Source organism: Balaenoptera acutorostrata, chromosome 8 (assembly GCF_949987535.1).
Source record: "Balaenoptera acutorostrata chromosome 8, mBalAcu1.1, whole genome shotgun sequence".
Lineage (NCBI taxonomy): Eukaryota > Metazoa > Chordata > Mammalia > Artiodactyla > Balaenopteridae > Balaenoptera > Balaenoptera acutorostrata.
Window position 1 is genome coordinate 105,714,321 of NC_080071.1, and position 25,798 is coordinate 105,740,118.

The following is a 25,798-nucleotide window of genomic DNA, read 5'->3' on the forward strand; positions in this document are numbered from 1 at the left end:
GGAGACAGCGAACTTATTGCATATATAATTCCAGGGGTCAGGCCAGGAGATACAGATGTGGAGGTGAGCAGCACACGGATGGCATTTAAATTCATGGAACCCTGTGAGTTTAGCTGGGCGCTGGCGGGGGGCGGGGGTGGATGGAAAGTAGAAGTCTTTGGAGAAAACCATAATTCAAAACGATGCATGCACCCCAGTGTTCATAGCAGCACTATTTGCAATAGCCAGGACATGGAAGCAAGCTAAGTGTCCATCAACAGACGAATAGATAAGGAAGATGTGGTGTATATATACAATGGAATATTACTCAGCCAATAAAAAGAATGAGATAATGACATTTGTAGCAACATGGATGGACCTAGAGATGATCATACTAAATGAGGGAAGCCAGACAGAGAAAGACAAATAACACGTGATATTGCTTTATATATGGGATTTTTAAAGAAATGATGCAAATGAACTTATATACAAAGACAGAAATAGACACACAGACATAGAAAAAAACTTATGGTTGCCAAAGGGGAAAAGGGGGGAGGGGTAAATTAGGAGTTTGGGATTAAAAGATACACACGACTATATATAAAATAGATAACCAACAAGGACCTACTGATAGCACAAGGAACTATACTCAATACCTTGAGTAATAATCTATACGGGAAAAGATTCTGAAAAAGAACATACACACACACACTTGCACACGCATATATATATATATGTATATATATATACATATATATATATATCTGAATCACTTTGCTGTACACCTGAAACTAACACAACATTGTAAATCAACTAAACGTCAATAAAATTTTTAAAAAAGAAAGTAGAAGAAGTCCTGAGACAGAGTCCTGACAATGAACAGAGCAAGATAAAAGAGAAAGCTGGTTTTTAAAAAACGTAAATATCTAATTGAACCAAATCCTACTGAGAGGTGAGTGAAATGAGAAAAGTGACCACTGGATTTTAGCTACGTGGAGGTCACTGGTGGTCTTGGCTAAGCTAGTTTCTGTAGAGCAGTCTGTATGAGTCAGCGTCCCCCCCAGAGGCACAGAACCAGCAGGTTCTGTACACAGATTGATTCGCTGCAAGGAACTGGCTTATGTGACTGTATGGGTTGGCGAGGCAAGTCTGAAATCTTCCGTAAGGGCAGGCTGTCAGGAGGGGTGGGCTGGAAGCTCTCTGGCAGGAGGTGAAACTGCAGTCCCCAGGCAGGAATTCTTCTGCCTCCAGGGAAAAAATTCAGTTCTGATCTTAAAACCTCTCAACTGACTGCATCAGACCCACAGACTATCAAGCATAATCTCCTCCACTTAAGGTCAAATGACGACGCAGATGTTAAAATAAGCCCATCACAGCAACACCAGGATTGGCGTCTGGCTGAATCACTGGGACTAGAGCATCCCAAGTTAACACATGAAACTGACCACCACATGTCTAAAGACTGATTGGAAACAGTTGCAGTGGGAAGGGAGGGGAGAAGTGGAAACAGTAACTAAAGACAACTTTTGGGGAGAAGCTATTCTGTGAGGAGGAGGGGAGAGGAGAAAGACAGGTAGATAAAGAGAACCATCGGGCTTCTGTAGTTGTTGTTTTGTTTTATGGCTTATGCAGCAAAGTTTTATGTTTACCGGAATGAACCAGTAAAAAAGGGGGATAAGATGATGTTGAAAGGGAATTTTTGATCCAGAAGACACGCTGAGGTTTTGGTTTTTGTTTTTTTTTTAAAGGAATTCCTTTATTTTTATTATTTCTATTATTTATTTTATTTTTAGCTGTGTTGGGTCTTCGTTTCTGTGCAAGGGCTTTCTCTAGTTGCGGCAAGCGGGGGCCACTCTTCATCGCGGTGCGCGGGCCTCTCACTATCGTGGCCTCTCTTGTTGCGGAGCACAGGCTCCAGACGCGCAGGCTCAGTAGTTGTGGCTCACGGGCCTAGTTGCTCTGCGGCATGTGGGATCTTCCCAGACCAGGGCTCAAACCCGTGTCCCCTGCATTGGCAGGTAGATTCTCAACCACTGCACCACCAGGGAAGCCCCGAGGTTTTGGTTTTATATACAACCTGAGAGAGAGGGACGTGTTTTTTTTCTAATGGAAAAGCACAAAGCCCCAGGACTAGTGATTGAAGATTATAGAGTACCAGCTGGAGGATCATCCCAGAAAAGGGAGTTCTGTGTCCAACAGCTTCCCAAGGGGGTTAACTTCCCATCACTCACACTATTTACCTGAAGGTAATTCATCTCCTTAGAGGATGCACTTATTAGATGCAGAACTTTCCTGGAGAGGATTCCATGTAGGACAAAGCTACCTCAATGTCAGGAGCTCTTTGCTTGGTCAAGATCTGGGCTTCAGTGGATCTGAGAACCTTTTAATCTTGTAGAAAATCTTGCATATTACAGTAGGTACTTTTCTTAAGAGATGGTTCCTTGCTGTCATCAGATTCTCAAAGGGGTCCATCATCAGAAAATACTAAACATGTTGCTCAAAGGTCTCTCTCTACTCTACAGTCAATTATTTAACTTGACACTATGAGTCTTCCTGTGCAAGCATGCAGAGCTATGGGCACTGAAAACAAGGACAACTGACAGGACAGAGAAAACAAACGTAGGAGGACGTGTTAAAGAGAAATAGGATTATCACACCAAAATAGATGGCTGAAGTAATAATATAAATACACTTTTTATTTCAGCATGAATGATTCATAAACCTCCTAGTGTAATAGGGACGAACAAATCTGACTCCATATTAGATCTGTTTCTTTTAACCTTTGTATTCTATTGCTTTTGCTTCAAGTTAAGAATATTGTCTATAGCCTGAAATATTCAGGACAGCCCATTCTCAATGTTCTGACCTTTAAGGGAATAACACTTTTCCACTCTTTTAAAGATAAAAAGTAGCAGAACAGAGAATAATATTTGTCTTGTTGGAGGTTTACAAGAACATCATGATGTGAGCTATGCGGATGGCTGCAAGAACAAAGGATTCTGACACCAAGAAATCTGCAACAACCAACCACGCCCCTCCCTCACCTTGCCTTTAAAAATGCTTTACTGAAACCCTTTGAGGAGTTTGGGGACGTTTTTTGGGCACAAGCTACCTGTTCTCCTTGCTCGGCCCTGCAATAAACTTTTCTCTGCTCCAAACTCCAATGTTTCTGTTTGGCCGCACTGTGCGTTGGGCACAGGAACTTGCATTCGGTAACATTAGTAGTGACAACTGTTATCAAGAGAAGAGGTAGCATGGGAATCTGGCTGCCCCACAGATCCTGGGTTAGGAAGCACGCACGCCCTTGCCTTGTAGATGGCTATGCTTTTGGATGGAAGGGCTGGAGAGCAAGGCAGTCTCTCCTTGGTCTAGTGGTTGGTTGGAGCATCTGTTCTAAAACACATTCTTTCTGAAAGTACTTGTTCAAGATAAAGACAACCTTTTCACAGGTCGTTCCCCTCTGTGCAGGACTTTATTTTTAGTAGAGACTCTATGTCCATAGTTTCCCTGAGGCGCTTGCTAACACTCAGCTTTCTGGGTCCCTCTCCCCAGAAATCACAATCCAGTAGGTATGGGACAGGACTCAGGAAATGTATTTTTAAGGAGCACTCAGTTGACCCTGATGTGAGCCTTCAGTAGATCACACTATGGAAAACAGTACAAGTATATAACACATTAGGCACTCCTGTAACCATAAACAAGGATCTCTTGGACTAATTTATATTTAAAGTGGTAGTAATCAAATTTGTTCATTCATGAGGGGTCATTGGGTTTTAGCATTATAAGCAGGAGACGTCCCTGCTAAGACAGAAAAACAATTTATTATGATGCAATTTTCGATTTCAATATAAAACCTGCAGAGAAGAGTTATAGGGATGGGAACCTTCCCTGCATAATTTTATTCTAGAGTGATTGCCAGTTCTACCGGTGTTTACAAGCTTCCTTATCTGCAGGATGGAGCTCTACTTTTAAATTCAGCCAGAACAACTCACAGAGGGATGGAGGGCCTGCATAATTCTAAGAGAGAAGCATTTCATGTGTTATCCTGGGTTGAAATGTTTCTTCTCTTTCCCTTCTAGAACAAGGAAGGGGAGAGTTTTATAATACTTCACCCCACTTCTAGGAAAGAAATAAACTTAAATTATTTTAGTATTGCAAAGGCAAATGGTATGTCAAACTCCAAGAGCTCTTCATTTTGAACATTTTTTTTGATAAACCCATAGCATCTTCTCACCACCAAGTTATTTCATCCTTAAATAACCTAAGAACTAGTAGATTTTGCTCTCTGCCCCACAGAAAACAAAGCAGTTGGGTTAGGGTGCACCTGTGTCTACAAGGGATATGAGATGACACTGTTACTGAAGCTTAAGGCCAACCTCTAAAATAAGTACCATCTCTCAAAACAACGATCTACTGATGTTATGTGTCATCATTCCAAGGCAAGTGAAACGGCTTTCTAACTCTTACTGACTGGGAATTCAAAGCCACTGACTTTGTCTCTGACCTTTAACTAGATGGATTTTGAATCACTCCTTCTGTATTAGGGATGGTAACTGAATTACCATCACTCTTAAACATTGTGGTTAATGAAATAAATCTTGTACAGATTTAAAAAAAGAGTTTTTCTACCTCTGGGTTGAATTTCACAGTTTCAAATACGCATAAGTCATTAAAGTGTAGAAATAACTTTAAAACAATTGAGATTGCATTCTCAACGTCAGTAACCTTGATACAGCTTGGGTCGTGCCACTCGCCAACACACACGTGTTGATAATCCATGTGGGTACTTACTATAGGAGCATCCATAGACCTCAACCCTCATGCCGATCTTTCCACTTGGATTCCACGCCAGGGGCACAAAGCGAACGAACCGGGCTCTCACAGAGTACAGTAACTTGTGGTGCATCACGCTGTCAGCGTTCATGTTTCCTGCAAAGGTCTGTGGGGAGAAAAGGAGGCCAGGTGAGGTCTGCGACACCATGGCAGCACCTTCACGTGAGCTCAAGGACCATATGTGGAAATCCACCTATGTCGCTCCGTAAACTTTCAGAGAAAATCTTCAACTTCTCAGATCTTTCAAATGAAATCTGACTTTGGTGAAAATTCTGCATTATGTCCTATACAGTATTTTTTTTTCAGAGATACTGTGCATTATTCTTTAAGAAACTCCCTCCTCCACATTTTATAAATAAGTCAATCTTAGTAAGTCATAAGACATGACATCTAAAAGATATACTAAGTAAATAACACAATGAAGTTCTGATAAACCTAATGTTCATAATCACTGCAGTATGGAAGATAACTGAAAAATCTCCTCTTAGAAGGAGAGGCTTTCACAGAAGTAACTGTTACCATTAATTGAAGCCAGTCACTATGCTAAGCACTTTCCATTATCATTATTACTATTTTACAGATTAAAAAGAAATCTGAAGCCTAGAGATAGAGAAAGGAGGAGGAAAAAAAAAAACTTCAAATCATCTAATTGGTTAGTAATTAGTCTATGATTCAATTCCAAAGTTGTCCTATTCCAAAGCCTATGGTTTTTCTACAGTCACACAATTTTCAACTATTCCGTTGTTAATTGCTCCATGAGGGAGAACAGGAGGCTCTGATTTTTATGTAATTTATATTCACATTTCCTTGTGAAGTTTAAGCAAAGGCACACACAGCATGGGAGATATTTGGCACACGAAAATTATGCCTCCTAGCCTTCATTTGGATGAATGATTTCTGGAGTAGAACTTTTTCTGCAGATGGAATCCAAAGTCTCATACCTAATCTTTTTTTTCCCCCATTGAGGTAAAATATGCATAAAATAAAATTTACCATTTTAACCATTTTAAAGTATATAGTTCAGTGGTATAAAGTACATTCACATTATTGTGTAACCATCACCACTATCCATCCCCAGAACTTTCTCATCAGCCCAACTGTACCTAATCTTTAAGGTAGGATGTGAGCTAGCACATTGATTTGCCTGCTTCATTATGAATGAGCTACCATCTACCTTCTTTTCTGACTCAAATATTCACAGATAAAGCCTGCATGCTAATGTCATATCAATACCAAACAATAAAAAGAAGATCCATTGGTTTCTCAAATGGCCAAAGAGAACAGCAAGTAAAGGATGTATGTATGGAATGGAATCCATTTCAATGATCCAAACCTCAACCTTAATTGTCTCCTCATAACATCTGTGAATCTAGGGTACTTTGAACAATCTGACATTTCTGCTGGACACAAAACACCCACTGGCTAATAACTCTGATATTCTGCAATTAATATATTCATTGTTATATATCACATGGTGGCTTATGAAGAAGGGAGAAGCTCACTTTCTACTTTGCAGCAAAACTCTGGTGCAAGAGAATGACTTGGAGGAGAAGAATTCCTTGAGATTCAAATCCAACATTCTCGTCTGTGGATTTGTCAAAGGTTTGGCCATTGTCTCAATCCAGAAAAGAATGGCTCTATTTAGCAGGTTTATCTTCCACATGTCCTGTTCCAATTTTAGCAACATGTGCAGATATAAAACCTCCTCAATCCCTTGCCCACCTAGGAAGGACTCTTCCCTGTAGAGTGTAGCTCTTTTTAAAATGTCCTTCTTTGAAATATGAGTTTGGGGGGTGGCCAGAAGTTCTGGTGGTTTTTCACTCTTTTAGACACACTGAAGGTATTTCATGTTTTTCTACAGCCTAACTTGGGAGACTTCCATTCAGTTCTCTGGATTCCCTCTTAACTGTGTTTGCTACAACCCACTCGCCAAGCATGTAAAGGCCCTGTGTTTGCAGCATCACTTATAGAAACTGAATTTTAAACAGGCCTTTATTCACGCTGAGGGTAATGGGGGCACCTGTCTTGGGTTCTATGTGATTTGTAGACTGAATATATCTTAAACTGATATTGAAATCCTGGTTGCATAATTCTAGATAAAAAGGTTTATTTTGGGAGCTGGAAATCCTGTGTAGGATTTCTTAACTCAGGTTCTGTGTGCTCTGAAGAGGAAATCCTGGATTGTCACCCAAAGGGGCAGCAACCTGGCGTGACTTTGTAACACTGGACAAATGACTTATTCTTTCTGACTCTGTCTTTCAATCTTGCAGTCTCAACATCTCACAGTCTCAAAGTCCTACTATTCCATGTTATTTGCAGTTTTGTAGTCTCATAAGCTCACATTCAAGCAAACCCAAGGTCTCAAAGTTACGAGATTTCAAAGTGTGCAATGCATGGTCCCAGAGCCCTCCTGGAGGTAGCAGCCTAAAATCACCTCCGAAACACATAAAGCTAGAAGCAGACTGAATCTAAAGGAAGCTGCAACAAAACTCTCACCAGGTTCATCAGTTCATCTTCCACAAGGTCAAAGACAATCATTGTTTAGCAATGCAAGAAGTTGCAGGCCAGAATGAAAAGCAAAGACAGATCTTACTCTCCAGGTGCTTGGATCCCAAGGCCCTGCTAGATGCATTAAATCTACCACCAATTCAAAGCCAGCTCAACTACCGAAGACAATAACTGAACAATAGTGTGAATGACAGATGACTTCTCACGGGGACAATGGAGACCAACAAATGCTAAAAGTAGGAAACTCTCAACCTAGCACTCTACATCCAGCAAAAATGGCTTTCAAATTTGAAGGAAAAATAAGCACTGTTTCACTGAAACAAAAACTGTGATAATTTATTACCTACAGACCTCCACTGTTAAGAATTGCTAAATAGGACTCCCCTGGTGGTGCAGTGGTTAAGAATCTGCCTGCCAGTGCAGGGGACGCGGGTTCAAGCCCTGGTCCAGGAAGATCCCACATGCCGCAGAGCAGCTAAGCCTGTGTGCCACAACTACTGAGCCCGAGCACCTAGAGCCCATGCTCTGCAACAAGAGAAGCCACCGCAATGAGAAGCCCGTGCACCGCAATGAAGAGTAGCTCCCACTCGCTGCAACTAGAGAAAGTCTGCGCGTAGCAACAAAGACCCAACATAGCTAAAAATAAATAAAATAAAATAAATAAATTTAAAAAAAAAGAATTGCTATATAAGTCTACAGTCTAAAGGATCTGGTTCCAGATGGAACATTTGTGTACAAGAAGGGATGAAGAGTAAGCAAAGTTGTAAATAGGTGGCTTAATATAAGACAATTTTTCTTTCTTTTCTTAAACACTTTAAACATCAATACATAGTTTAAAGGGGAAATAATAGTATACTGTGATGTTGATAGCAAATGTAGAAGTAAACATATGTCAATAAAACCACAAAGGATGGAATGTAGGCTAAACAGAATTATACAATTATAATTATATATAATTATATATAACTGTAAGGCCCTTACAATTATATATAATTGTAAGGCCCTAAGGTTATATATAAAATGGTATAACGTCAATTTGAAGTAAATTTCAATGTCAAAGATGCATAAAAATAAACCAAAGAGGTATAGCCACAAAGCTAATAAAAGAGAGTATGGAACACTAAAATACAATAACAACGACAACAGCAGAAACACCAATCCTCATTTAAGACGAAATGAGACAGAAAATGAGAAAAGAGTAAATACAGAGGCAAAAAATAAAAAAGAAATTTCAAGACAGTGAACTTAAAACTTTCCCAATTGACAATTCATTTAAAGAAAACTGAGGGGCACTTTCAAGGTGGCAGAGAAGTAAGACATGGAGATCACCTTCCTCCCCACAAATACAAACTACATCTACATGTGGAACAACTCCTACAGAACACCTACTGAACACTGGCAGAAGACCTCAGACTTTCCAAAAGGCAAGAAACTCCCCACATACCTGGGTAGGGCAAAAGAAAAAAGAAATAACAGAGACAAAAGAATAGGGATGGGACCTGCACCTCTGGAAGGGAGCTGTGAAGGAGGAAATGTGTCCACACACTAGGAGCCCCTTCGCGGGCGGAGACTGCAGGTGGCAGAGGGGGGAGCTTCAGAGCCACGGAGGAGAGCGCAGCCACAGGGGTGTGGAGGGCAAAGCGGAGAGATTCCCGCACAGAGGATCGGTGCCGACCAGCACTCACCAGCCCAAGAGGCTTGTCTGCTCACCCGCCGGGGCGGGTGGGGGCTGGGAACTGAGGCTTGGGCTTCAGAGGTTGGATCCCACATAGAGGACTGGGGTTGGCTGTTTGAACACAGCCTGAAGGGGGCTAGTGTGGCACAGCTAGCCGGGAGGGAGTTCGGGAAAAAGTCTGGACCTACCTAAGAGGCAAGAGACCCTTGTTTCAGGGTACACGAGGAGAGGGGATTCAGAACACCACCTAAACAAACTCCAGAGATGGGTGCGAGCCACAGCTATCAGCACAGACACCAGAGACGGGCATGAAATGCTAAGGCTGCTGCCGCCACCAAGAAGCCTGTGTGCGAGCACAGGTCACTCTCCACACCGCCCCTCCCAGGAGCCGGTGCAGCCTGCCACTGCCAGGGTCCCATGATCCGGGGACAACTTCCCCGGGAGAACGCACGGCGCGCCTCAGGCTGCTGCAACGTCACACTGGCCTCTGCCGCCGCAGGCTCGCCCCGCCTCCTCCGTACCGCTCCCTCCCCCCGGCCTGAGTGAGCCAGAGCCCCCTAATCAGCGGCTACTTTAACCCCGTCCTGTCTGAGCAAAGAACAGATGCCCTCAGGCGACCTACATGCAGAGGCGGGTCCAAATCCAAAGCTGAACCCTGGGAGCGAACAAAGAAGAGAAAGGGAAATCACTCCCAACAGCATCAGGAGCAGTGGATTAAATCTCCACAATCAACCTGATGTACCTACATCTATGGAAAACATGAATAGACAATGAATCATCCCAAAATTGAGGTGGTGGACTTTGGCAGCAACTGTAGACTTGGGGTTTGCTTTCTGCATCTAATTTGTTTCTGGTTTTATGTTTATCTTAGTTTAGAATTTAGAGCTTATTATCACTGGTAGATTTGTTTATTGATTTGATTGCTCTCTTCCTTTTTTTAATTTTTTTAATATATATATATTTTTTCCTTTTTCTCTTTTTGTGTGTATGTGTATGTTTCTTTGTGTGATTTTGTCTGTATAGCTTTGCTTTTGCCGTCTGTCCTAAGGTTCTGACTGTCCATTTTTGTTTGTTTGTTTTTAGTATAGTTTTTAGCACTTTATCATTGGTGGATTTGTTTTTAGGATTGGTTGCTCTCTTCTTTGTTTCCTTTTTTTTTATTATTTTTTAATTTTTTTGTTTTTAATCATTTTTTTCTATTTTAATAACTTTTGTTTATTGTATTTATTTATTTTTCTTTCTTTCTTTTTCTCCCTTTTCTTCTGAGCCATGTGGCTGACAGGGTCTTGGTGCTGTGGCTGGGTGTCAGGCCTGAGCCTCTGAGGTGGGAGAACCGAGTCCAGGACATTGGATCCCCAGAGAACTCCCAGCGCCATGTAATACCAAATGGCAAAAGCTCTCCCACAGATCTCCATCTAAACGCTAATACCCAGCTCCACTCAATGACCAGCAAGCTACAGTGCTGGCCACCCCATGCCAAACAACTAGCAAGACAGGAACAGAACCCCACCCATTAGCAGAGTGGCTGCCTAAAATTATATTAAGTCCACAGACACCCCAAAACACCACCAGATGTGGTCCTGCCCACCAGAAAGACAAGATCCAGCCTCATCCACCAGAACACAGGCACGAATCCCCTCCACCAGGAAGCCTACCCAACACACTGAACCAACCTTACCCACTGGGAGCAGACACCAAAAACAACGGGAACTATGAACCCACAGCCTGCAAAACAGAGACCCCAAACACAGTAAGTTAAGCAAAAGGAGAAGACAGAGAAACATGCAGCAAAAGAAGGAGCAAGGTAAAAACCCACCAGACCAAACAAATGAAGAGGAAATAGGCAGTCTACCTGAAAAAGAATTCAGTGTAATGATAGTAAAAATGATCCAAAATCTTGGAAATAGAACGGAGAAAATACAAGAAACATTTAGCAAGGATTTAGAAGAACTAAAGCACAAACAAACAATGATGAACAACACAATAAATGAAATTAAAAATTCTCTAGAAGGAAACAACAGCAGAATAACTGAGGCAGAAGAACGGATAAGTGACCTGGAAGATAAAATAGTGGAAATAACTACCACAGAGCAGAATAAAGAAAAAAGAATGAAAAGAATTGAGGATAATATCAGAGACCTCTGGGACAACATAAAATGCACCAACATTGGAATTATAGGGGTCCAGAAGAAAAGAGAAAAAAAAGGGAATGAGAAAATATTTGAAGAGATTATAGTTGAAAACTTCCCTAATATAGGAAAGGAAATAGTCAAGTCCAGGAAGTGCAGAGAGTCCCATACAGGATAAATCCAAGGAGAAACACGCCAAGACACATATTAATCAAACTATCAAAAATTAAATACAAAGAAAAAATATTAAAAGCAGCAAGGGAAAAGCAACAATTAACATACAAAGGACTCCCCATAAGGTTAACAGCTGATCTTTCAGCAGAAACTCTGCAAGTCAGAAGAGAGTGGCAGGACATATTTAAAGTGATTAAAGGGAAAAACCTACAACCAAGATTACTCTACCCAGCAAGGATCTCATTCAGATTTGACGGAGAAATTAAAATCTTTACAGATAAGCAAAAGCTAAGAGAATTCAGCACCATCAAACCAGCTCTACAACAAATGTTAAAGGAAATTCTCTATGCAGGAAACACAAGAGAAGGAAAAGACTTACAATAACAAACCCAAAACAATTAAGAAAATGGTAATAAGAACATACATATCGATAACTACCTTAAATATATATGGATTAAATGCTCCAACCAAAAGACATAGACTGGCTGAATGAATACAAAGAGAAGACCCATACATATGCTGTCTACAAGAGACCCACTTCAGACCTAGGGACACATACAGACTGAAAGTGAGGGGATGGAAAAAGATATTCCATGCAAATGGAAATCAAAAGAAAGCTGGAGTAGCAATTCTCATATCAGAAAAAATAGACTTTAAAATAAAGACTCTTACAAGAGACAAAGACAGTACATAATGATCAAGGGATCAATCCAAGAAGAAGATATAACAATTGTAAATATTTATGCACCCAACATAGGAGCACCTCAATACATAAGGCAAAGGCTAACAGCCATAAAAGGGGAAGTCAACACAATCATAGTAGGGGACTTTAACACCCCACTTTCACCAATGGACAGATCATCCAAAATGAAAATAAATAAGGAAACACTAATTGAAACTTAGTTGATATTTATAGGACATTCCATCCAAAAACAGCAGATGACACTTTCTTCTCAAGTGCTCATGGAACATTCTCCAGGATAGACCATATCTTGGGTCACAAATCAAGCCTTGGTAAATTTAAGAAAATTGAAATTGTATCAAGTATCTTTTCTGACCACAATGCTATGAGACTAGATATCAATTACAGAAAAAATCTGTAAAAAATACAAACACATGAAGGCTAAACAATACACTACTAAATAACCAAGAGATCACTGAAGAAATCAAAGAAGAAATCAAAAAATACCTAGAAACAAATGACAATGAAAACACGACGACCCAAAACCTATGGGATGCAGCAAAAGCTGTTCTAAGAAGGAAGTTTATAGCAATACAATCCTACCTCAAGAAACAAGAAACATCTCAAATAAACAACCTAACCTTACACCTAGAGCAATTAGAGAAAGAACAAAAAAACTAACCCAAAGTTAGCAGAAGGAAAGAAATCATAAAGATCAGATCAGAAATAAATGAGAAAGAAATGAAGGAAATGATAGCAGAGATCAGTAAAACTAAAAGCTGGTTCTTTGAGAAGATACACAAAATTGACAAACCATTAGCCAGACTCATGAAGAAAAAAAAGGGAGATGGTTCTGAAGAACCTAGGGGCAGGACAGGAATAAAGACGCAGACATAGAGAGTGGAGCTGAGGACACACGGAGGGAGAAGGGTAAGCTGGGACAAAGTGAGAGAGTGGCATGGACATATATACACTACCAAATGTAAATTAGATAGCTAGTGGGAAGCAGCCACATAGCACAGGGAGATCAGCTCAATGCTTTGTGTCCACCTAGAGGGGTGGGATAGAGAGTGTGGGAGGGAGATGCAAGAGGGAGGAGATATGGGGATGTATGTATATGTATAGCTGATTCACTTTGTTATACAGCAGAAACTAACACACCATTGTAAAGCAATTATACTCCAATAAAGATGTTTAAAAAAAAAAGAAAACTGAGTAAACCTGCAATTAAAAGGCATGAATTGTCAGGCTGGATAAAAAAGCAAGGCCCTTTTATGTACTTTTTGTATGATACTCTTTTTTAATAATAAAGACATTGACAGGTTGAAAGTAAAATGGTGGGGAAAGACATGACATGCAAATAATAGGCACTATAAACCTGAATTTTCTCTACTAATATCAGACAAAGTAGGCTGTATTATAAGATAGGGGAGATTCTCAAAATTATAAAGGGTCATTTCATCATGAAGATAAAAACAGCTAAAGGCCCAGGCACCTACAACAAAGATTCAAACATAATCAGCAAGGATATAAAAGATTCAAACAACATTATCAGAGAAATTGGTTAATTAATGTTCATAGAATACTTCACTGAACACTGCAGATTATATATTGTTTTCAAATGCACATGGAATATTCACTAAGAGACACTATATCCTACCCAATAACATAAGTTCCAAAGAAACCATAGTTTGATTTCTAACCACAACTAAATTAAATTAGGAATTGATAATAATAAATTATCTAGAAAACTCTCAAATGTTTAGAAGTTAATAAACACATTTCCAAATAATCCTCAAGTCAACAAGAAACCACAATGGAAATTAGAAAACAATGGAAATTGAACAATGATAGAAACACTGTATCAAAATTTGTGGAAAGTAGCCAAAGCAGTTCTTAGAAGACAATTCATGGCTTTAAATCCTTTTTTTATATGAGGAATAATATAAAATTAAAACTCTACGCTCCCACTCCAGAAAGATAGAAAAAGAGTAGATTGAACTCACAAGCTTAGTAGACCGGAATTCTACTAACCAAAAGAAGCAGCCAGCCATAAAGAGCACAGACTGTGTGATTCCACGTGTATGAAATCCCGGGGGAGGGCAGAGTTAAGCTCTGATGATAGAAATCAGAGCAGAAATGTGCTTGATGGGGAGAAGCGAAATTCATCACCTAATCTGATCATAACATCTCTGTGAGGTAGGAAATCTGTATTATTTTAAAGATGAGAAGACGAGTTTGGGAGAGTTTAAGTGGAATCATAAGTAATAAGAAAGGATCAAATAGGGACTGGTTTATAAAGATTCTGATTAAAGCCCAGCGACCCTTTCACTCCATTCCCAATATCACCTCTTTATGTCAGGTTTCTGAAACCAAAAGATTGCTTGGCCCTCTACATATTTTAGTTTACTTCACGTGGTTTATCATCAGGAAGGTTTTAGCCAACTTCCTCACTAAGGAAGGCGGCCCTGGCACACAAATACCCACACACATACATTTAGCCTTTCTGAATACATCTTACAATGGTGCAGCCCATCAATATAGTGTCCCCACCTCACCAGGAAACCCCAGGGATCAGAGAGGTTAATTCTGAACAGTATCACATACATTACTTGTCAGAGGTCTGCTTTGTTCTCACCCCACCTCAAATACTATTATACATAATTTGGGTTCAGGTATTACACTATTGTCACCAGATACATGTTATCATTACTATTTTAAAATATCATGCATATGGTTCTTAAATTTATTTATTTATTTATTTTTGGCTCTATTGGGTCTTCGTTGCTGTGCACGGGCTTTCTCTAGTTGCGGTAAGCAGGGGCTATTCTTCCTTGCAGTGCGTGGGCTTCTCACTGCAGTGGCCTCTCTGGTTGCGGAGCGCGGGCTCTAGGTGCATGGGCTTTAGTAGTTGTGGTTCAAGGGCTCTAGAGCACAGGCTCAGTAGTTGTAGCACGTGCTTAGTTGCTCCGCGGCATGTGGGATCTTTCTGCACCAGGGCTTGAACCCGTGTCCCCTGCATCGGCAGGCGGATTCTTAACCACTGCACCATCAGGGAAGCCCGCATGTGGTTCTTGACAAAACTGCTCATTGATTTTGTCCCTACGCAGGAACACAATGCAAAAGTTGCTTTTTCTGGCTCCCTTTCTATCCCTAGAATGAAAGGAGCTTGAGAATCAGAGATGTTAAGTCCCTATGTGCTTACAAAAGGAAACAAGCACACAGAGTGGACTCATGGGGTGGGGGATGGGGGAGCTTCCTCATCCTTAAGCAGGTGGAAGGGTCCACAGGTAAATGAAGGGAGAGTGTCAGAGTCAGCCTGCAGCTTCTTCTCCTATGATACACGTTCCTTGACATTAAACAACGTTTTGGTTGATGAATGGAAGATCCTGGGATCATGATGAAGGTGCGGATGCTCTTTTCCTGCTTTCTTAGCCAGATAATGGACTGGGCATAAATGGCGAGGCTAAGGGGGACCATGCCTAGCACTTATTAATGGATAGTGGGCAGTTCTGGGTTCCCTGCCACCCAAGCCTCTCATTTGGATTCAAGGAATACACCATGTTGAGCCAACCTGCACTGACTGTTCTGACCAGCAGCCAGATTGCAAGCATCCAGGTGCCCCAGGGAAGATGTGAATCTGCCTAACTGCAGTCCAGGCAAGAAGTAACAGGTGCAACCACCAAATTCTGCCTCAGTAAACTTGACATGGAATATCAGGCATTCTCAGGGAGATTTCTGTTTCAAGTCTGGAGCTCTGCCACACACACCGCCCAGCCCCACGGTCCATATTAAGAGAAGCAGTAAAATGGGAGAGAAAGGGGATGAGCTTTGGGTGCTAATCCTAGCAACCTTGAGATTCGCTCTGCTGTCCCAGCAAGGGTCTTAGACTGTAACTCCTTTGGGGATACAGATCACATGTTATTTTAAACTGGGGTGTCTAGCCCAGCACATAGAACAAAGTATTTCATTTTTTGAAATGTTTATTGAAACATAGTTGATTTACAGTGTTGTATTAGTTTCAGGTGTACAGCAAAGTGATGCAGTTATACATATACATATATTATCTATTATTTTTTAGATTCTTTTCCATTATAGGTTATTACAAGAGATTGAGTTCCCTGTGCTATATAGTAGGTCCTTGTTGATCATCTATTTTATATATAGTAGTGCGTATATGTTAATCCCAAGCTCCTAATTTATCCCTCCTCCCTCCCTTTCCACTTTGGTAACCATAAGTTTGTTTTCTATGTCTGTGGGTCTATTTCTGCTTTGTAAATAAGTTTATTTGTATCATTTTTTTAGACCCCACATATAAGTGACATCATATGATACTTGTCTTTCTCTGTCTGCACTATTTACAATAGACAAGACACAGAAGCAACCTAAGTGTCCATTGACTGATGAATGGATAAAGAAGGTGTGGTATATATATACAATGGAATATAACTCAGCCATAAAAAAGAATGAAATAATGCCATTTGCAGCAACATGGATGGACCTAGAGATTATCATACTAAGTGAAGTAACTCAAACACAGTATTTCTTAAAGGTACGTTGAAACGGCATTCAGTAACCCAAACCAAATCTGTGTAGTTGTTTCAAAATCAGTGAATTGCACAGTCTCCTGTCTCTCACACTGTTACTAGTGAGTTGCTGAATGACTGAGTGAATGAACAAAGGGTCATACGGTTTATGAATCTTGGTTTCCTTACCAGGAAAAGGGTGAAAATAAAATCTCCAGGGTTGTGAATCTTACATTAAAAACTATATGCAAATGACATTGCACATAGTAGATTCTCACCAATACAAGCCATGCTCTTACAGAGAGAGACAGAGACAGAAAGAGAGGAAGACAGATTTCAATAGCTAATTCTTGTGTACAAATATCTTTGTTTGAGAGTATATTTTGCAGCAATGACTTCTTATTAATACCCTCTAATCCCACGCAAGGCATTTGCCAACCATACTTAAATTTTCTGAATGACATTCAAAGGGTCCTCCCCCAAAAAAGAGTGAAAACTTAAACTAAGAAAGGTTCTAGCAGCCCAGAGTTAATTAAAAATACAGCTTTTGGCATTTAATAAGATACATTTAATAAGGCAGGTGGTAATTAACATGCAAACCACAGAGTTACAACTAACATGGATAAACCCACTCAGGCCTCCAGTGGTCCAAACTGCTCTTCAGGGCTTCGCGTTAAATGTGTTTCAGATAGGCACTTAGAGAAAAGGAAATGGAAAGTAGGTGTTAGGCACTGGCCACTATTTGCTGACAGGGATTCTAAAATTATAGACTTGAAGGAGGTAAAAAGGATAATTAAACTATTGAATGTTTTTTCTAACTTGTTTGCAGTACATTGCCCATTTTAAGTGCATCTGTGGTACATCTACCTGTAATTTCATAGAAGCAGTTATTTAATGAGGCTAGGACCACCGGGCCGGCCCTTGCCTGCTGTTTTCGAGTTGCCCCACCTTTCTAGTTTGATCTTAATAGTTGGCAAAGAGGATGACTGATCCTTGCCACTTTCCATCCTGCTCCCTTGCCTGGTTATGGCCTCCAAAGCAGAGGGACAACTCAAGGATTCAAGGCAACAGTCGAGAAAAACTTTCATCCCCATTTGGTACTGACCACAATTTGAGCTACAGTCATGTACTCATGTCCTGTTCTCTTATCTTAGGAACTGCATGTTCTTGCTCTTTCCAGGTTGTGTAACTGTACCACTGAAGAGATATTTATTTATTCCTCCGTATTCGGCAGTAGAAATGTCCTCTAGTGGGTGTGAGTGTTTCCTCATTCCCATCCCAGCCCTGGCACAACCTTTATTGTGCATGTGCTCTTGTGCAATCAATGCCCAAGTTGTCATTTTTCTCCTAGTCTCCGTGTCCTGACCCGAGCTGTCAGCTATCCTCCTGAAACTTGGTTGCTGTCTGGTCAGTTCAGAAAATGGAATTTTAAGTGAAGTCCTAATGTTAACCACTTTATTCTTTTTTTTTTGGCTGCACACGCATTTTGTGGGATCTTAGTTCCCTGACCAGGGGTCGAACTCAGGCCCTCGGCAGTGAAAGTGCAGAGTCCTAACCACTGGACTGCCAGGGAATTCCCCACTTTATTCTTAATTTACCCATATTGAAGTTATTTGCAATGCAAATCTCATTAAAACCTCCAAACACACTGCTGAACCCCCATCCTAATGCATCACATGTACCCCTGCATATTTCCAATGATGGGATGGGTAAGAAGTGCCAGAAGAAGTTGCTGAGGAACTACCGAGATTGCAAAGAATGTCTTCAACGAAATGCCTTTCCCACTGGAGGGGCCAGTGCCTTCAGGGACCAGCATTGGACCTCAGGCAGAAAAAGCTGGCTTCTCACAGGTGCAGAGCACCCAAGGCTACAGCATCTGGATCTCTCTACCTCCACTTACCCCATCAAAAGTAATTAACTTCATATCCCGTGTCCTCGCCATTCTCCTAGTTTGATGAACCAGTGTGGTCCTCTGTAATCGGTATTAAAACTATTCCACCAATAACTCAAGCACAAATAGAGTTTATTTCATTTCATGTGTTACAAGCACTGGGAAAGGGCATTGGTAAAGCTGTTTTTAAAATAGAAGTTGAAGGACTTCCTAATCACCATTGGCTTCTGCTTTAACAAGTAAGCATTATTGATTTGAAGGAAGTTTCTCAATTAAGTTGTTCAAAACTCTTCCTAGAACAATAGAAACATTAGGTACACAACTGGCTGTCATCTTCTCTATGACAACGATTGTGTCTGGGTCACGTTTTACTAGAAAATAAAATACAGTCAACTAATAATGTAGAAATTATGTCTATCAATGCACAGCTAAATAGAAATGTGGCTTTATTGTCTACTGGCTTGGATGATCCAGACTGCTAGTTATTCCTGAGGATGCAATGCAGATAAAGATAAATATTTGTTTAAAAATGAGTATACGCTTATGACACCAAAGTCCTCCATTGCCATTGCTGTATTTGTTCAGAGTTCTGATTTCTGTGTGACTTCTGCTGGGTTATGTATAAAGGGGACTAAAGTGACTGTTGAGATGTGTGTCATATACCTATGTTTCCATCTCTGCCCTGAGAACTATAACACCAACATGTATGGCAGCTTGACCATACGATGCATGCCTGGAAAAGACTGAAATACCCACTTAGCAAAATCAGACTTTTCATACTCCACTAAAGCAAAAAGAAACAATGCTCTTGCCCTTCTTCAATTTCCGAAAAAGAAACTGAAAGCTTTCTGGACTTCCTCCTCGGTGAAATGGGGAACCGGGCATCAGAGTTGACAGGAGGGCTTGGCCTCCTCTCATAGGACCTGGCATTAAGGATAAATATTGCAGCAAGAGCGGGAGCCAGAGCAAGAAAGAGATTAACAAGCATGTCCAGGGTAGCCATGGAGCGACTGGAAAATAGAAAAACCAAGACAGAAAGGCTGCCCAGCTGGCCAGCCTTTTATGTGCATCGCCGTAGCTTTAATAGGTGATCTCCCCAACTCCTTTCCCCTGCCCGGCATCACCTGCCCTCCTATCTCACTTTATTTTCTTTCCTAAATGCATCACCACCTGAAAAACTAAATACATATATTTATTTATATTTCTGTCTCTCTCTCCATGGCACTGCAAGAATCTCATGGCTTCTCCTAGAATCACAGGCGAGGCCCATAGAGGTTTACTCAGTGAGGGAATGACCCACAGCCTTTGCTCCCCTAATTTGCTTCATTATAGAGCCTATTACTTGTTCATGGAGACTCTTAATTGTGTTCCATAGAAATGCAAGCACAATGTCATAACAAGGGAAGTTCTTGTTCACAGCTTTTGGTGGACAAACCAAGAGAGGAGTTTTCAGACGTTTTCTCAATGAAGAGCATTCCTAGTTAAAGGGGGAATGGAAACCATGACATATTAGAATTCCTTCTACTATCACAGCTCTTTAATGCTCTGGATTCTTCGACTAGGGCGCTTCCGAGAGACAAAAAGAGAGTAAAGGTTCAATGTACATAGTTAAGAAATCCTATGCTACCCAGTCTATCGGGAACTATCCAAGGAAGAAGCATCAGGGGACCTCATGGATAGCTCACACTGTTCATATTTCTTCCTTGATGATAATCTGTGCCTACAAGGTCAAGCTGTTGAGCCCACAAGCTACCTGCAGACTGTGGGTCTGGTTCCTACTGTCCTGTACAATATATTGGCCAAGACTGGTGCTCGCTCTAAAAGGACCAAGTGATAACTAAAATGTTCTAGGATGATCTTACCATTATTTCCTCCCCAGAGCTTTTCAGGCTCCCTTCCAATACCACTTTCTACACCAACAGATAAGGCTCAATTTACCTGTCATGTAGGTGATTTTCTCCTAAGATAATTTAACTTCCCTGAATAGGGACCTTTGAAGAGACAGCAGGCTGCCACTGGAAAAAGGAACATGAAAGCAGACATCATGTGTCTGGTTGTTTTTTTTTCCATTCATTTTCCTGAGATTTGGATCTCAAACTAGCACTCTGCAGAGTGATTTCAACTTCGTGTCAGCCTCTAACAAAACCACGTAATAGGCTAAGTTCATCAGGATCTCCTTCTCTTCTCCCTCACTCCTTTGTCCCATTTTTGCTCTTAGGTGACTTTCAACTTTTTTTCTGTTAAATTGTCAGTAACTCAAGCAATGACCCTTCCTAGGGAAAAAGCAGAATTTCCATTCTTAAAAGGGACACTTGAAGCACAAAGGAATAAAGAAGGAAGGGAGGGAGAAAAGAAGGAAGGAAGGAAGGAAGGGAGGGAGGAAGGAGGGAGGGAGGGAGGGACAATTTTATATGCTAAAATAATTAATATCCTGATACTAGTTTGGCTAATAAACTGAGAAAAAATACCTGAATATTTGCTGCAAGCTCTGAGGTCTGCCCCTGAGTAGGTGAAAACCAAAGTCAGTATCTGGTGATGGGTCCCCTCCCTCCATCTACATCCCCACCTTCATCAGCTCTTTCCTGGGTACCACAACAGCCTCCAGACAATTCTTGCCCCTCCAGTGTTACTCCCATCTAACCCATCTGACAAGAGAGTTCATTAGCTTTAAGATCAAGGAGAGACTTCCCCGTATGCCCTATAAAACCCCCTGTTTTCCAAACCACCTCCTGCTTCTTCTCTCCTCCCCAGCCCTCCTTCCACCATATCAAACTGCTACAGGTTCCCTCAAGCACACGAGCAAATGCTTCCTTTAAGCTGGTGATACTCTTTTGGTTTAGAGCTATTATCTCTTCTGCCACAGTAACACATCAGCAAAAAGTCCAGAATGGATGCATTTATGGTGGTCTCCGCGTCTAGACAGCAGTCATCTCGAGGACCTGTGCCTTCATTCATTTTCTGTCTCTAGCACCCTACACAACTGTAGCACCCAGAAGGTGGAAAATACATGACGCTTCCATTCTTCACTTTTCTTCTTAACCTTGATCCCCCTTGAGAAGCATTATCAACCCCTGGCTGCACGATGCAGCATGAAGCTGCAGAGCTTTGGTGGAAGAGACCCTTCAAATTCACCACCTACCATGACTTCATGTGTAGCCAAAGGCCATTCATACCATCTTTTGGAATCTTGGCTTCTTCATCCATTAAGTGGAGGTAATAATCCATAGGAAAGGAAGCATGCAGTAAAGCTTCTTTTATCCAAAACCAGATCCCCTAAAACTATTCATTGATTCCCTTTTTCCAACAGTTTGCAGCAGCAACTTCCACTGCTCACATCAACCACCCTTTCAGTGGCTCTTGTGCATAAACAGCAGGACGTCTGCATGCTCCGTATCAAATGTGGAGGATCAAGGCTGCATAAATGTGTCTGTACCTCGCTGCAGCGGGGGACACTCAGGCCCTCTTCACACTTTGCTTCATTCCCAAATTTAAAGAGTGATTTTCAGACTGACCAGCTTGATGATTCTACACGTGTTCTGACTGCAGTGTTGACAGCGTCTGAACCCAGTCAAACAGGGATTCCGAGTTCCTCAGCTTGATATTCAACGCCCTCGAAGCTGATCTCATTCTGCTTTTATCAGTCTTCTTTCTCACAATCCCTGCATGCACTGTAAACTGCCAAAACGGGGACATTCTCTGTCATTGGCCACAGATGTTCCATGCAACCTCATTTCGGTCCTGTTGTGCTATGGAGGTACTTTCATGTGGATTTAGGAAGATGCACTCTGGACCATGTTGCCCAGGCTCAAATCCTTCTCCCACCACTTACTGGATGTGAGAGCTTGGGCAAGTACTTAACTTTTCTGTCCTAATATTTGCCCAACTTTAAAAAGGGGATAAAAGTGCATCCCTCAGGGGATGGTTGAGAGGAATGTGTGTGTGTGTGTGTGTGTGTGTGTATAGATGCAGGGATTTCTGTATGTGTGTATTTGTTAACTTGAAGATGGCTCACACTTCATGCTGGAATTATTCTAAAGAACATATACACTCATGTATATTGCTTGGATATTGCTTAGAATACTTCTTGCATGAAGTATGAAGTTCTGGAATAAGGTATGACTGACGTTAAGTGTTAACTATTGTTATTATTCTACATGTTCAATTCAATCATAACTATTCTTCAAGCCCATGTCATATGTTGACTTCTCTATTAAACAAATCCTAGCTCCCCAGGCAAAGGAGGAAGGGAAACTAACATTTCTTGGATGCAGATGATGGTGCAAGTACCTGTTCTCACATCATTCCTCCTCACATCCTATGCTGGTTCCGGGCATTTGGGAAACACAATATCTGGGACATAGGGGGCCAGTAAGTTGCCCGACTTGGAGCTGGGATTTGAGCCCAGTCTGTCCATCGGTTCAAACCTCCTTCCTCCCTGCTCCACATGGCTGTTTCTCTCTCTCCTCTGAGCGGCCCTCATGCATGATTTCTAACTCCATCATGGCACTTAATACTTGCTACCTTGTATTGTAGTGATGTCTGTGCATTTACCTGATTGTACCATGAAACAATACACTTTTTCAGAGAAGTATTTTAAATATATATATAAAATATAAGTATATAATAAAATATATGTAATATTATGTATATTATATATATTCCATTTTATTTTATTTAATCCATTTTATTATATATATATATTATCTATCTGATAACCTCCATACTTGTCTAGCATTACATATTAAACATGTAAATATTTATATTTACATATATTTATAATGTAAATATTATATATTATATATATTGAATATGCTTTTTCAGAGCAGGGATTTATATACATTTATATATAAAATATTATATATAATTTTTATATAATGTATATGTTCCATTGTACTTAATATAATCCATTATACATATATTATCTATCTGATAAACTCCATACCTGTCTAGCATTATGTATTAAAAATGGAAATATTATATGTTATTTATATGTATATATAGATCTAGAATACACTTTTTCAGAGCAAAGTTTTATATATATAAATTTATATATGTATATACTATCCATCTGATAACATCCATACGTCTAGCATTATGTATTAAAAATGTACTTAAACCTAAATGTTCACCTTATAGATCCCATGCCCAACACTCCCCATTTACATCTTTATTTGTTCCTTCGCTTTATTAATGAACACACTTGTTTCATCTATAAGAGTCTTCATTTTCTGAATGAATTTAAATTTTGGAAGAGTCTTTAGCCCTGCATTTAGCACAGGGTAAGATCCAAAGTATTTTAGTTCCTATTTTACTGATTAAAAAAAAAAAAAAACAGACCAATAAAACACTGCCATGACATGAGGCCTTGACACTTTCATGGAACACTGAGCCTAGATTCTAGATTTGAGCTTGACTAGATTCCTTTGGCATGCAGGCAGAACACATGATTCTCAGAGCAGGGAGTACAGTGAAAAGCAAGAGTGAAATTCAGCCAAATGGGCTGCAATCATCTTGTCTTCATCACCCTGGGACCTGGGTAAGTATTTGAACCTCTCTGTGTCTTTGTTTTCTCCTCTGTGAAATGGGGATAACAGCTCTGTATATGTCAGAGGGCTGTTATAAGGATGAAAGGAGATGGTACGTGTAAAATAGTGAGCGATTGCTGCATGCAGCAAACACTCATCCCATGTTCATGATTCATCTTCTCCTCCTCTTTGTTAATATGTCACTTGTCAGCATAGGATCACAATGGCCTCACAGAATCCATGGGAGCCTAAGCGGCACGCTGTCGGGGGCTGTGTTTCCGATGCTGGTCCAGTGATGGATCATTTCTGTCTCTCCTACTTCCATGCTCTTTATTCTCTTATTATTAATGGCTAGAGAAAGCACACAGTAGCCGGAACAATTAGGTATTAGAAATGTATGAAATAAAACTGACATCTCCTACAGAGGGTTCTCGAATTTACTCTCAACACTTTAAAACCTTGGTGGCTAGAAGCCAGGACCAACTGCTAGTTTACAGCTCATCGTGTTTTCTCATTCCTAACAGGGAGAAATTGCAGTTTCATTTTGTCGAAAATAAAGCACAATTCTTCAATGGGCCTCGTGGTTCTGCCAAAGCCAAGTCACAATCCTGTTTGGATGAGATGAAACCTGGGACCATGGCAAGTGGCCTGTGCCCAGAACAAGCCTGAGCCTGGGGTGGGGATGAGACAGACTGGGCCCTGGGATGTGGGACCCTTTGCTGCAGTGCTTGCACCTGGACAAATGTCTCCTCCAGAAACAAAATACAAGGAAACTCTAAGGCACTAAAAATACCTGTGTAGGGCTTCCCTGGTGGCACAGTGGTTAAGAATCCGCCTGCCAATGCAGGGGACACGGGTTTGAGCCCTGGTCCGGGAAGATCTCACATGCCGCGGAGAAGAGAAGCCACCGCAATGAGAAGCCCGCGTACCTCTACGAAGCGTAGCCCCCGCTCGCCGCAACTAGAGAAAGCCTGTGCACAGCAACGAAGACCCAATACAGACAAAAATAAATAAACTAAAATAAATAAATTTAAAAAACAAAACAAAAACTGCGTACATGTGCAGTTGGGGCAAATTATAGACAAGATACAAAAAGACCAAAAACCCACCTGGCACTTCTGTAGAGCCAGGAGCAAAAGCAGGGTACTGCGCTTGCCCCCTGAATACAGCACCACCTAAGGGGTGGGCAAACCACCTCAGCCAGCCCTCAGGCTGACCCCTGGGCACACCCCTACCCTCACCCCATATAAGGAACCAGCTCACCCCACCACCGCCCCCCCAGGGAGCGAGGGAATGAGCAAGGGAAACTGTGGCTTGTTCTCGCGCTCTCCTGCTGCAGTGGGGGCCACAATAACACCTTGCCTGAATTTCTTGTCTGGCCTCATCAATTTCTATCGATTAAAGAGGCCAAGAACCCTAGTCGGTATCAGGGGAAACTGCATGCTGCCCCCTTTCACCAGGCCCCTAGAGAAAGCTCAAAGAAGTATGCTCCCCTGGCTTTGGAGCACAGGAGGGCTGGTCAGAAGTACCCTGTGGGGGCAGTTATGTAAGTCTCTGCAAAGGACTTCTGAGCCAGGGGTGAAGGAGAGAGATGCTGGGCCAGGTCACCTGCTAGGAGGTGCTGAACCACGTGTAAGTCTAGGGTCTTTAATACGTGATCACCAGTTTGAAGCTTTTCTGTGTTGTAATTTTCTTTTACTTATTCTCAAGCTTTCTTCTTATCTCTAAACCCTCCAGATAAGTTTCACCTGGACTTTAGATATTATAGGAGGGACCTATATTCTTATTTTGAGAATCTGGAGAAGTAGATCCTGATACAGCAAAAGGCCATGAGTCCTCCTGGTTGAGATAAAGAGTAACAGCCAAGATGGATTTG

General features: G+C 41.1%; 1 protein-coding gene across 2 annotated transcripts in view; it reads right to left on the bottom strand.

Moving 5' to 3' along the window:
* The window catches only part of CNTNAP5 (contactin associated protein family member 5), an 881,311-nt gene that overhangs the window by 486,655 nt on the left and 368,858 nt on the right, over positions 1-25,798 (bottom strand). For both annotated transcript variants that reach the window (XR_009009129.1, XM_007169254.3), the window contains exon 4: positions 4,771-4,918. Coding sequence is in view for 1 of the 2 variants with exons in the window: in XM_007169254.3 (XP_007169316.3) it covers positions 4,771-4,918 (148 nt within the window). In the remaining variant the exon portion in view is untranslated. The remainder of the gene's footprint in view (positions 1-4,770; positions 4,919-25,798) is intronic.